The sequence below is a fragment of the Danio aesculapii genome, chromosome 14, assembly GCF_903798145.1.
Source record: "Danio aesculapii chromosome 14, fDanAes4.1, whole genome shotgun sequence".
NCBI classification, from domain to species: Eukaryota; Metazoa; Chordata; class Actinopteri; order Cypriniformes; family Danionidae; genus Danio; species Danio aesculapii.
Genome location: NC_079448.1, coordinates 12838265 through 12852715, shown reverse-complemented (window position 1 = coordinate 12852715; position 14451 = coordinate 12838265). Strand labels below are relative to the sequence as shown.

General features: G+C 36.0%; 1 protein-coding gene across 1 annotated transcript; it reads right to left on the bottom strand.

Moving 5' to 3' along the window:
* Positions 1–7135: 7135 nt before the first annotated feature.
* phox2bb (paired like homeobox 2Bb) lies at positions 7136–10419 on the bottom strand. The gene is made up of 3 exons (XM_056472320.1): positions 9815–10419; positions 8927–9114; positions 7136–8618 (listed from the first exon to the last, which is right to left on the bottom strand). The coding sequence occupies exons 1-3, from the start codon at positions 10053–10055 to the stop codon at positions 8193–8195; spliced, it is 855 nt and encodes a 284-aa protein (XP_056328295.1). The 5' UTR covers positions 10056–10419; the 3' UTR covers positions 7136–8192.
* Positions 10420–14451: the final 4032 nt, after the last annotated feature.

Here is a 14451-nt window from a genome sequence, read left to right as displayed (position 1 = left end):
TTGTTGTAATCTCAAAACACAGCCTGGGGCTCTCATATTATTGATCCCATGTGCAACATATCAGTCTCTGTTTGGCTAGTGATCACCTGATGACGAGGCAGCTCGTCAGGACTGGTTGACATAGAACGTGGCCTGAAGTACATGCAAACCTAGCATGAGCCTCAAACGCTATTATTTCCTATATGCCTAGGTATATCCAGATTTTCTTTATAGGGCACCTTTAAACAAACTTACCGGGATCTTCCACTTGAACAAAGAGTATGTATATCGGAATGTGTACTGTACTTGTCAGAATATGGTCGCTGGATATTTTATAAGCGCATTTTTATTATTATTTAAAAGTTAAAAAAAAATGAGAATTACTTTCTATTTTCACGCTATTATCAATGACACAGTGCATGGTTAAAATTATATTTAAAATGATGTTCCAGCTTTTTAATCAATTCTTTACTAATTTTTTAAAATGTCACTGGGAAACACCTTGAATATGGATAAAGATGGTGCAATAGATAAGTGTTCTTTTAAATTGTTAAATGAGTACTTAAGAGTCTTTCTGTGGAAACATTATTTTATTTACTTTATTAGAATAAACAAATTATCCATTTTTTTTGGTCTTGATCATACTTTTGTTGATGGGGGAGATGACATGAAAAATAAGGTTTTGAGGGGAGTGGGATTGGTAAAGGACCACGAAGAGGGAATCGAACTTGGTCATGGTGAAAGTAGCTATGTTATCAGTGCACTTAACCACTAGGTTATTCATTTTAGCTGGATGCAGTAACTTGATAAGCGTTTTCTGAATTTAAGATATATAAATTAAACTGAAGTACTTTGGTGATAATTTTTTTAGGAAAATTATTGCAATATTCAGGCTTTATAATTTTTTTTCAGTAAACTTTATGCATAACTAGAGGCTGGACGAAACATCATATTTTTTCAGGAAACTCATAAAAAAATTTGCACAAATTTTGTGGTTTTTTATTCTGCAAGTTGTCTGAGTAGTACAGCCTAACTAATTCCCTTATTAAAAAGATAAAATATCAAAAAAGAATTTAAAAAAAATGGCAGACATTTAGGTCAAGGTGGGTGAATATAAAAATCTTTTAAAAATTTTTTTAATGACGACAAAAGCAAAGAACAAGGATTTAAATTACAAATAAATACACATATGAAAACAGTGTTTATTTTTCAGGTTTAGTGGTGGTGGTGTGAAAAAGTGTTTTCCCGTACTGATTTCTTATTTATTTGCATATTCGTCAAACAAATTAATTAGTAGTCAAAGATAACACAAGTAAAGGCAATATGCTGTTTTGAAATAAAGCTTTTTGTTTATTAAAGGAAAACAAATTCAAAATAACATAGCCTTGTGTGCAAAAGTGTTTGCCCTAATCCTAATAACTAGTTGGGCCACCCTTAGCAGCAACAACTGCAATCAAGCATTTTCGATAACTTGCAATTAGTCTATGGAGGAATTTTGGCCTACTCAACTTTGCACAATTGTTGTAATTCAGCCACATTAGAGAGTTTTATAGCTTGACCCACCTTTTTTAAGGTAATGCCACAACATGTAAATTGGATTCAGGTCAGGACTTTGATTAGGCCACTCCAAAATCTTCACTTGTTTTTTTTTCAGTCATTCAGAAGTGGACTTGCTTTGCTTTGGATCACTTCAGCCAAGTTCACTTTAGCTTGGTCACTACCAGATGGCTGGACATTCTCTTTCAGGATATTTTGGCACACAGCAGAATTCATGGTACCTTTTATCACAGCAAGACTTCCAGGTCCTAAAGCACCTAAATAAACCCCAACAATCACGCTAAAACCACCACATTTTGTTGTTGCTGTATGATGTTCTTAATTTGAAATGCATTGTCAATTTAATGCCACACATGATGGTGCACACACCTTCTAAAACGTTCCATTTTTGTCTCATCAGTCCACAAACTATTTGTTTTATTTATTTATCTATTTATGTCTTGAGGATCATCAAGATGTTTTTTTAGCATCTTTTTTAGCAAAACTGAGATGAGCCACTTTTTCATGTTTTGCCATTTGTAGATAATGGCTCTCACTGTGGTTCGCTGCAGTCCAAAAACTTAAGAAATGGCTTTAGAACCTTTTCCAGAGAGGCAGATCTCTCTATAATAATAGAGATTAATAGAGAATAATAGAGATAATATTATTTATAATTAAAATAATAATTATTTTATTATTTTCTTTCTTATGTTTTTGACTTTCTATAGATCTCTGGATGATGTCTAGCTTTTGGGGATCTTTTAATCTAATTCACATTGTCAGATGAGTCCTATTTAAGAAATTTCTTAATTGTCAACCGGTGTGGCGGTAATCAGGAGTGGGTGTGGCTAGAGAAAATTAACTCAGGTGTGATAAACCATAGCCAAGTTATGTTTTAACGGGGGAAGCAAACACATTTTCATACTGGGCCATGTAGTTTTGTAATTATGATTTAACTTAATAATAAAACATCATTTAAAAATGGCATGATGTGTTTACTTGTTATCTTTGACTAATATTACAAATTATTTGATGATCTGAAACATTAAAGTGTGACAAACATACAGAAAAATAAGAAATCAGTGAAGAAGCGATCACTTTTTCACACCACTCTATGTATAAAACTAATGCTACACATACAAGAGCTACTTTAACAAAAACATGACAAATGTCTTTAGATGTGATATTCCTAGTGTAAGTGAAATCATTTTTGAGGGGCCACTGAATTATTAAGAAAATTGCACATCTGATTTGATTCTGATCTGGTGTGTGTGTGTGTATTATTGATGTTTGGGGTTTTTTGCCTATCAATTAGATAATTTCTGGCCTCACCCCTGCCTCATGTCAGGACAGAGAAACAAGGTACGGTACAGGTGTAACACACTCATTTAAAGGAGGCTTGACTTTCTAAATGTTGAAAACACAAAGGTGTTAAATCTACGAGTGAAATATTGACCACAAAAAAAGTAATAGTAAATGCACTATGGTATACTGGATGATCAATGTACAAATTAGGGGTATGTTAACAGAACAATGGTGTACTAAAAACTGAAACATTTTACATACAGGTGGAAAGGTTGTCAAATTATGTTCAGATGGATATGCAAAGACAGGTAAAAAGGCTGTATTGTGTATGCCAGGCCAATAGATGGCACACAGTATACACTCAGTATTTTGAGCAGCACAAGCACTTGTCTCTCTCTGTCCTCTTTATTGCTGTTCTGGTTGTGTATGAATATTATCAGGCCACCAAATTATTGGTTCCATGTAAATGAAAAGCTAAAACCATTAAAGCTAATTTCATTTCATCTGAAAATTGTGTAATGTACAGAAATTGCATATAATAGACAATAAATTGCATTTATTGAGCATAAAATTATATTTTCTGTGATTTATTGCAATTGATAAACCATTAAAAATTTAATCTACTTAAAATGGAATGAGCTGTAAATCCCATGAACTGCAAATGAAATCACATCTGTAGGATGTTTTGGGAACTTGGGAAAGATTTAAACTGATAGTTCACATAAAATTTGAAATTCTGTCATCATTTATTTACTCTTGACTTGCTCCAAACCAGTTTGTGGAGATATTTTGAAAAATGTTGGAATCCAGTAACCCTTTGTGTTTATAGCAAAAACAAAAGTCAATGGTTTCATGTTTCCAGCAATCATAGAAATATTGTCATTTGTGTTCAGCAAAACAAAAGATCGACCATAGACTGTAAAACTGTGAATCTCAAACTTTTTTCACCAAGTACCACCTCAAAAAAGAGTTGTCTCTCCAAGTACCACCAAAATGAGCAGTATTGAAATATAGTAGCGTAGTAGGCCCAGTAAAGAAGCTACAGCTCTGTACAGTTCAAAAACATGGCAGATTATTCCTATTATTAAGAATGTTTATTTATCAGCCCCTTTAAACATTATAAATACTTTGAACATAAACACTGTACTGTGCTTATATGTAAAAAACAAACAAAATAAAACATCAATGTTTATATTGAAATGTGCTTTTAAAAGTTAAAAATAGTAGGCTACTGTTCTTAAAGAGTAAAAAATAACTCCTGTAATTAAGTGTAAAGTAATAACATACAATAGCCTATTCGTCAAAACCTGGAGATGTTGCTTGGACCTCATAAATATAGGCTTTATGTCATCCCAGATATATAAATCATTTTTGAAATGCATGTACATATGACATATTTGATTCCTCCACGTACCTCTAGAAGAAAGCCCATGTACCACTAGAGGTACAGTTACCACAGTTTAAGAACCACTGCTGTAAATGATTGAACTCAACCTCGCTTTTGTCTGTTAACGTGTGTGATGTGATCAGCAGAGGGCGCTCAAACCCAACTCAAATCCTGTGTTGGCCCCACCCTTTTAAAAGGTGCTTTATATCATGCCGTCTTTGCGACGTTGTGTGTGTTTGCTGCATAGAGAAAATTGAATTGTTCATTTTTATTCTTTTTCTCTTTTGTAATCTGCAGGTCTTATAAAATCTGAAATCATTTTTGGATGACGTCACCAGCACCAACAAACATGATAATCCACAATATCCTTACGAACAAGTCCTCCTCAGTGCTCCATCTTCTCACAGAGTGAGTCGAATGATGAACATACACAATCCTTTTTATCACCGTCACTTTGTCTGTGTGTGCCCTGGACCTATTGTATTAAATTAGGAGTTTACTACTTGAAAATGTATTTAAATATCAAAGAATTTTAAAATGCACGCATCTACAAAAATAATTTATCTTGAAAATAGGCCTACAAAATCAGGGAATTTAAGTAATCTATATGGTATAAATAGGCTGAAAAGTTATGTAGACCTATTCGGAAAATTTCTTTCTCGGTGTTACCCACTATAAGATGGTTATTTATTTTCTCACTTTAAACACGCATTACAGGCTGGCATTGAGTATGCATATTTTGATGGAAATTAAATATAATTTGCCATCCATTCAATCAGCAATTAAAATCAATCTTCACTTTGCAATTTTCAATTTCCAGATACATTGATTATTATTATTAAATATTTTCCATTTTTAAAGCATTGTCAATTTTACAAGATGCCGTTTTCATGTAGCAGTGACGTTCTATGAAGAATTTGTTTAGGGCAGAATTAAAGGAATTCGTGAGATTTAGTGCTGCTGTAGAATAAGGGGATTTTTTTAAAATAAGTTCCACTCTTTGGAATAAAGACCAGACTAAAAATGCCTCGAGACTTTAACATATGTAATATTACATTTCATTTTCTTCTTCTTAATATTATCATTGCTATTTTCTTAATAAAAATTTCAGAAAGTCGCTCACTCGGTGAATGCTATTGTATAAATATTGTAGGATCTTCTGTGATGGTCATCAGTAGAGACAATGCAATTTATATGCTACTTAATATGCTACTTTAAACTTTGATTAGAATCAGAATAGTCAACTTTGCAGCGAAAGCCACGTAGAACACGCGGTGGAATGGATGAATAATTGAATGAATGTACGAATGTACGCATCGTAAAAACGATTTCTATATATTAGAATTATTTAGAATCACGGGCTTTTGTGAAGCGAGTTGGCTTTATCACCTGCAGCCATGCTAACGCAAAATTACACTTTTTTTTTAACTTAAAATACAGTGACGATGGTTAGGCTTTATATAGCGTATGGTAAATAGGCCGGTTTAACACAACACGAGAATAGTGAGTTTTATAGATCTATTACTTAACAAATATGTAGAGACATGTTTTCTACAATTCTCTTCTTCTCCAACTCTTAAAGCCTTTTGTTCTTTTGCCTCAGAGTTCTTGCCATATTGTCACCGTTATCACTTTAGAAAAAAAACGCAGCTTGAGAATATCCCTATTATTTAAAAATACGGTTTATATTGATGCATGAAACACAGATTTCAACCTTGTGCACTTTTTAATAAACACAAACGATTTAAAAAAAATAAAACCTAGAAAACACATTGCAGAAAAGTAATAAATGGTTGTTTTAACAAAAAGATCGCATAAAAGAGTTGAACCCTATTTTTCAGAAAATATAACTTATTTATCATTACGCAAATGTGGATTGGCCGTAATGAGGTTATAAGACGTTAAACGACCGGCATTTCAGCACTTTCATGAACAGACAGCGACTCACAAACAGGCTAGAACTTAAAACACGTTTTTGAAGGAAAAAAAGCATGTTCCTCTCCTCACATTTGGAAAACGCTCTATAAAACCAGCATTATCGGAAAACTCGCTGCCTTGTTTATTTATTTGTTTTTTGCCCGTTATTTACGAGTGTGCAAAAAATATGTGCTTTGTCCTTCTTCCTCTTTTGGCGGTTTTTGTCAGTAGTAGTCTCTAAAATGTAGTTTTCTTAGATTTTAAACCTGATGCTTTGCGTCTGCACGAAATGTGTCGTTGTGTCGAACGAAGATGAACATCGTTTAGAGTGTTGTTACATCAGAGCAGTAGCCCTGTAGCGAAGGAAAATGTCATTGTAATAAAACAGAATAAATGCTTTGCAATTCCGAGTTTACATCATATTCACTAGTTCTGCTAATTATACTTTTAAAAAAATATTATTATTATTATTATTATTATTATTATTATTATTATTATTATTATTATCATTATTATTATTATTGTTGTTGTTGTTGTTGTTATTATATAAAGTTGCACAATTGAATATGCTACTATTCGATACGATTGTAACATAATAATAATGATAATAATACCAATAAGAGTAATGTATAGTCGATTAAAGCAAACCCATTCGCAAAATCAAACTGTGAGAGATAGAAATGCTCATTTATGTAACGTATTTCTGTAGTAAAATTCTAGTAAAATATAATGTTTACATTTGTGTTATAATTGCGGAAACAACAGCGTCTTGTATTTTAGTGTCATGAACGCATTATTTATCGCGTAGCCTACTATAGGCATAGCAGCCCGGCACCTTTTGCTGCTGTCCAAGGTGCTGAAGAGTATATTCACCTTCTCGGTCTTAGTAATTACTCAAAAGTCTTTTGAATTCATGTTCAGAAAACTGTTTATACCCCTGCCCCTCACCCCACGTTGATTAAAGTGGATACTTTAAAGAGAAAACGGGACAATATTATTTTCAGCATCATAATTGTTTTTATCATCAACAGCCATGTCAATGGTACACCTGAAAAACTATGTGCACATGTAGAAATATTTCCTTCTTAAATATAAGCATCCATTACCTACATATAAATAATTCTCAAATCCTGGACAAAAAACATGTTACATTATGCTCACAAAATAGGTGAAATCATTATAAAATTGGACGGAGAAGACAACATGCAAATAATATAGAAAATAAATACAATGTTTTGCATCCATTCCCTTTTCCTCCAAAGAATGCGCCAGTTGTAACTTGTAAAACATTATAAAGACTCAATGAACTACAAGGGGATGTGGTCTATGTGTATCTAGGACGTCAATACGTTTTAACACTATACAATTTGAGCCACAAAAACACAGCTGTAGAAAGACACACAAAACATTTACGTATTCCTGTCAACAATGAAGTATGTACTTGTGCCATTTTGAAGAACAATTCGCCTTGATTAATAGTAAATATGTAGATGAATGTTTGCAGAGCTCCTGGCTCTAAGGCTTGGTAAATTTATAGGTAAAAATATATAACAGAGTGCCACATTTGGCAGTATTCTGTAACACAGACGTGTAACTTGCGCTATTGGTATGTTTAAAGTCAATGTAAACAAAGAATTATGGCGCCAAGATATAATGACATGTATAATGACACTGAATAATGACACTGTATCTTCATGAGTCCTCGGTGAGTGTTCTTTGCAGCAGGAGCGCACATCGCAGTCTATCGGTTAGTTTACTTGCACTAGTCAGATTTGTCGACGACCAAAGCCAAAACAAAACAGTCCGGGTGTTAACATGGTGTAAGTGATGGTATTATCCAGCTTGTGGTGTAAACCAGTGGCATCGAAGGTAGTCAGATGGCGACCGTAGATGGTCTATTCTTTCTTCACTAGTGAATAGAGATACAGGGCTCTCTCTTTCTTTTGGCATTCTCTTTTTCCGTTCAGGTATCAGTCATCAGTCTCTAGAGTAAACTCTTGTTTGTTTGTTTGTTTCTTTGTTTGTTGAATCTCGCGGTCGTCGCTTCTTTTCTGCACCAAGCACTAACTCAGAACATGCTGGTCTTTACTAAAGTGGCTTTGGCTCCGTTCTGTCTTTGTAATGAGGACAGAACACTAGCGAACGGTCCGCCCAGAGAGTCCGGAATGGAGGTGATGGTGCCCGGGGCTGAGGCCCAACCTTGAGTCGGCGCGGTGGGTACCATTCCGGCCACTGACGTCTTCACCTGTTCAACCGGGCCATTTCCTGTGGCACTGACCTGTCCCCCTGTGGGGCTCGGTCCACCACAGTTGGAGGTAGGGTTCGGGTTTGGCCCTGGCCCACCAGTGCTGTCAGGATCGGTAGCCTTTGCCTCTTTGCTGTCCTCTTCTCGCGAGTCAGATTTCTTCCCAGTGCCGTTTTTTGCTGCAGCAGCTGCTGCGGCGGCTGCGCGCTCTTGTTTGCGAAATTTGGCGCGCCTGTTCTGAAACCACACCTGCAGAAAATAAGCATCACATTTTGGTTACTCTTTAGACTATTCATTATTCATTGTACTTTCAATCTCCATTGTATAAAATCACGTGTTTTAATATGAATGTGAATTATATTAATATAGAACGTTCAGCGTTATTATTAAAATCGCACTTTATGTTATAATGTGAATCATTGGAATTTTGAGATGGTACTGATTTCTTAAAGATAGGAAAAATGAAAATAAAGCAAAGCAAAATTGGTATTTTGCTAATATTTAACAAGACTTTATTTCTGTAAATAACTGTAATAAGTAAACAGAGAATGTCCCACCTGCACCCTAGCTTCGGTGAGATCAATCTTAAGCGCGAGCTCCTCTCGTGTATAAATGTCTGGGTAGTGAGTCTCAGCGAACACGCGCTCCAGCTCCTTGAGCTGCGCGCTGGTGAAAGTTGTCCGAATGCGCCTCTGCTTTCGCTTCTCATTCAAGCCTCCGTGGTCGGTGAAAAGCTTGTAGGGAACTGTTGAAATGACACAAGTCAAATGTTAGAGAAATATCCTGTAAAATGTAGGCTACCTAAAATATCACATTAAATCTAAAGTATGCAACTTGTTGATTTAGACAGCAAGTAAAAAATTAAATGAAAAAAAGTTAAAATGAAATAATTGAAATAAAGTTTCTAAACTAAGTGTAATACAGTAAGTAGTTGCATTATAAGTCGTATAAGATAAGATCAAATCGTGATAAAAGATAAGGTTATGAAAAGTCAGATGTAATCCTGTTATCTGTAAAATGCCGTTAATTGAATGTTATTGGAGACTGAATTGTAAAGTTGTCATAAATGCTTCTATCTCTTCTGTTGTTGCTACTGCAACTTCAATTCAGTGTCAATAATGAGCTTAAGTCCATGGTTATTTCATTATTTTCGAAGGTTTATGTCTCATCGCAAAGTAAATAAATTATGCCTATCATTTTGGCAGCTTAAGATAATTTTGTTGGCGGTTAGGGTGTGACTGGGATAGTGTAACCCCGTAACTGAATTACCTCTTGCCTGCAATCGCTTCTAACGTGATAAATTCTTTCATTTGTGTAAGCAAATTTCGTTTGGTAAATACTAAACACATTTCCATTTTCGAAAGCAATCAAGCCGTCCTATATACCGGGGCCATGATTCTCGTGCCTCTCAGCTGGCGAACTGTGAAAGGTGACTCTGGGCTTACCTGCGGCGTACGGACTGCTCTGGTGGTCCCGCAGGGTGCCTAGACTACAGGAGCCCGGTGTAAGCGACGGGCACCCGGAGGTTGCCCCAAACGTCGTCCTGATGGGATTGTACTGAAAGCCACTGGCTTGGCTGCAGGAGCTGAAGTCCGCATAGGCTGACGCCAGGCTCGAAGTGTCCATCCCGGCCATACAGGACTCGTAGGCAGAGGAATTGAGGTAAGAATACTCCATTTTATACATTGAAAAGGCTCAGTGGAGAAGGAAAGCTGCACTCCCAAGGAAAAATACACACAAACGTCAAATTCAAATTGGATTAAATTGGTGAGGAGCACATGAAAAAAGCAAGCCAAAACGCAGACGGAGATGGGGAGCTTGTGACGGCTGAATTTTACAGGTTTGAAAGAGGCTCGTGCCGTGGGTAGATGTGCACTGCTCGGCGCCTGCTCAAAAACTGCCCTCCTTTATAGGAGCTGAGCCTTGTTTTATGAAAAGCCTCCCAAGGAGCCGCCTAGCCCCAGGTCTCTAGAGCATATAGTCCTCATAATAAACTTGGCTCTTTCCGCTTGGACAATAGCACGGCGTTTGGGTCTTATTGCTAGCGCTTTTTTACATGACAATAACTCATCAGTCTATTGGGCTGGCACTGGGGGATCGGGCTGTCCAACCTCCCTATCATTGATCCCCTGCATCTCTAATTAGAATTTAATACCCCACCATTACGCGCCAGCCCCCTCCACCACGTATAGCCCTCTCGCTCAAACCGCCATCTTGCCCTTTAATTCAATCACACCACTTGGAAATAATGAAAGTTGGGTGACGATTCTCCCTGATCCAATTTTCCCCAAGCTTTTAAGCCTTTAAACCGGTGGTATACCTTGGGCTGAATTTTCGATAGTATTTCCTCGTCTCCTTTACTTTTCCTCTAGCCTTTTCTCTGTTCAGCTTTGGCACTTGCTGATTTTCTGGAGCCGAAGTGACTATATTGCGGTTATTCCAGACATGCTTAATTTACCAGGATATTTATATAAGTTGTGTCATCTTCAAAAATGTAGCCGGAAACGAGTGCGCAGTGCAAATATCAGTAACGCATTAGCAATAGCATGATAATAATTGTTAAAAAGCAAAGTTTGCTTCAATGGACAGCAGGAAAGATCAATAGTAGCCTATAATAGTAAATCGACTTCACACACACGGCTTTGGGTAAAAGTTACCGCACGCACACACATTTAATTTTGATTAAACTGATCACATTGCTCCTTTATATTCTGTAGTTTCATCTAGTAATTTCTGCAATTATTCTGCATTTTGTAATTGCTGTAATTACTGTTTAAGGGCAAGTGTATGCTTTGATAATGAGGGCGGCAAGCAAATTCGCAAAATAGCTTAATCATCAAATCTTACCTTACTAAATTGCCTCATAACATAATTTTATAGTAAAAACAAGGCGCTTGCATGTATGTCTTGGGGATAGCTCGATGTATTTAAGTCATGCACAAGGATAAGGTAAAACTGTAAAAAATAAAGAATCCTGCGTAATTATTAGTTATAATATTATACACGATTTTGTTTACATGCTGTAATACGGACCGTGTATATATTTATTTCAAATGTATAAACGATTAGAAATAGGCTATAGAGAATTTCATCATCCAAGATTTGTTCTCACTTCGTTCTCTTCGTAATAAAAATAAATAAATCCATGACCACTTGCCTCATATTATTCGTAAGGAATACGTAAAATGTCGCATATATAATATCCTGTAAAATTACTATTATTTACTACAATGTTTTATGTGTGTGCTTGTGCGTTTAAAAAAGATATGAGGGACCGATGCACCTGTATGCGCACCAAACTATGCTTTTAATCCAAAATGCAACAGAGGGATAAAATCATTTATTAAAATGTATGAGGTCACACGAATGAAAGCATCGAGCGTTTCCAGTTTGATTTTTTCCACAATTCTGCATCATTTAAATTCTTTTTTGTTGTCCTTCAGTCAGTTTCGTCTTTTTGTGAGAAAGATAAATGACGATTAAAAAGTTCAGTCTTTCTTGATACAACCCGGCCCCTATTATGTTAATTTTTTCTTTCTACACGCGAGTTGTGACTAAAAGATGTAGCAAATGGTTAATTTGATTACTGAAACCAAAGACCAACTGGTCCACCGTCCTCCCTCCACGCGCCTGGAAAGAAAAAGAAGGCATCGCGAGGAATTAATCTAATAACATATACAAAGGGCCGAGAAAAGTCCTTTCTGATATTTTGCCGAGGCAAATACAATTATAGCTTTTACCATCCGTTTCCCCTATTCAAACAGCTCTCTATTCTCATGCTCTGTGGTCCACCAGCCACCGAAACGCCCATCTTTTATATTTTCAACATCTCCTTTCATACTATCAACTGGTTCTGCGATCTGTTGGGCGGACTAAAATGTCAACGTTAAACCTTTGATATTACTGTTTAAATGAGAGACCTGTCCACCTCCAAGCTTAAAGAAAACATGTACACACGTTTGCGGCCGCGCGCACAGAAGTTATTCTAAAGGAGCTATTTGGGCCCACTTGGCTATAATCTGTTATAAATCAGTTAAATCAGCGCGCACCGGCATAATATTGTTAGCAGGTCAATAGCACGGAACATTCTATTAAGCCCTTTTCTAACTGCAAACCGTAAAACTGTACCCCATCAGTGATTAACAGTGTGATAATGGTTCAATAACCGTAATTTAGAAGTTAATTTGTGATTTAATGACTTATAAATAACAGCGTCCATATGGCTTCTCTTAAATAAATCAAAGAACCGCGCGGCTCACAAGATACTAAATCTTTGGTTGCAAAGTGGTTGACAATAGGGGTGTAAGTTTAGAAGGCTCGGCAAAGACTTCTTCATTTTCTGTACGCCTGCTCTGTGTTGCTCTGTGCTAGTGGAATGCGGGTCGGCAGGAGGACAATGGGAAAAACAAAATGCCTTTGTGTGAGGATGGATAAGACGAATCAGTCTCGAAAAAGAATAGAAAAAAGAGGAGTGAATAAGTGGGGAGGCAGAGGGGTGGGACTGCTGTCAGATAAAACACATAACGTCTCACTCAGTGTTGAGGAAATCCTCGCATTATCAGATGGGAAATTAATATGGTTTCATACATGTGCATTCGAAGTTTTTTTTTTTTTTTGCGCGCATGTAATATTTTGTAGTTTATTTTTTTGCAGGTAGTTTATTTATTTGTCGATTATTCTGACTTTGAATCTTTGCTGTTGGATTTATTTAAACGCAGCCGTTTATATTTAATAACATGGTTAAATTGGATAAAATATTATATAAAGGTAATATTTATTTTAATTTATTACAAATCTTTAATTTTTTTCTTCTTAACTTCATTACTTTTGCTAAAAATTATACAATAATAATAATAATAATAATAATAATAATAATAATAATAATAATAATAATTTATAATAGCCTACAGATTGTTCTTTGCCAAGTCAGCAATAAATATAAGATGCCTACTCTAAACTTTTTCCTGTAATTATAAAGGGCATTATTCAATAAACAATACACTTAGCCTATTTGTGAATTGTATTGTTACAACAACAAAAATAATAATAATGATCATTATTATTATTTGTAGTAGTAGTAGAAATAGTATTTACACTATTTTTTATTTACGTGCACGATATTGCATTACAGGATAAACGCTTCTCATAAATGACAGGTTAAATAGCAAGTAACACTTTCGATACAACTTCAGTACAACAAATATAAAATCGTATAGACCTGGGAATAAACCTTCCCAAAACGTTTTAGCCATATACCCAATTTAAGGATGACGACGATTTAGCTTAATAGAAAATTTGCGACTGTATTTTTAGTACGCTCATCGTTTTCTTCCTATTAGTTTTTTTTAACAACTTGTATTCACAATTACAGATACAGTATAAGCACTTGCCTTTTTTCGGGAATAGACCAAAACCCCAAAACCCCGTTATTGATGTGAGCGGTGGTCTATAGGCTGTGTATCCGGGATGGCAGATCCCTTATCCTTTTCTTACGGCCAACTCAGCTCACGGCCTTCCCTAGTGACCACGATGATGTCTGGCCTTCAGAGGAGCGGATTAGCATAAAAATCTTATTCTGCGGGGACAGTATTAGCAAACATATTACCCTCTAACGCGGCTCTGGCCCCGCCGAGATCCTGTGCTCGGAATCAATTACGAAATTACTCCAACCTCTAAGTCGACATTAACGGGAGAAGAAATGGCATCGACCGGACCCAAATAAGATTTTGAAAAGATGTGATTATTTAATCTCTTGCCAGTGTTTAAGAATTTGATTCATAAAATTGTCTAAAATGAGATGGAATTAAATTCTTATCGGAGTCCCCTGTCATCGTTTCATCCCGTGCTGTGTAACGCTGGTTTAACAGTGACCCTCATTAGATTCCACCAAATCCAGCACTGTCCGGCGGAGGGAAGACATATACATCTACTCTCTAATGCTGTCCTAATAAACATGGTCGGCCGAGATCTTCTGCGCAGAGCGCGATAGTCTACCTTTAATGCAATATTTATACTAGATTCACCTAATTAATTAGTCTGAAAATTGCAGTCTAAATGCTAATCACTGACTTTCTTGCAATTT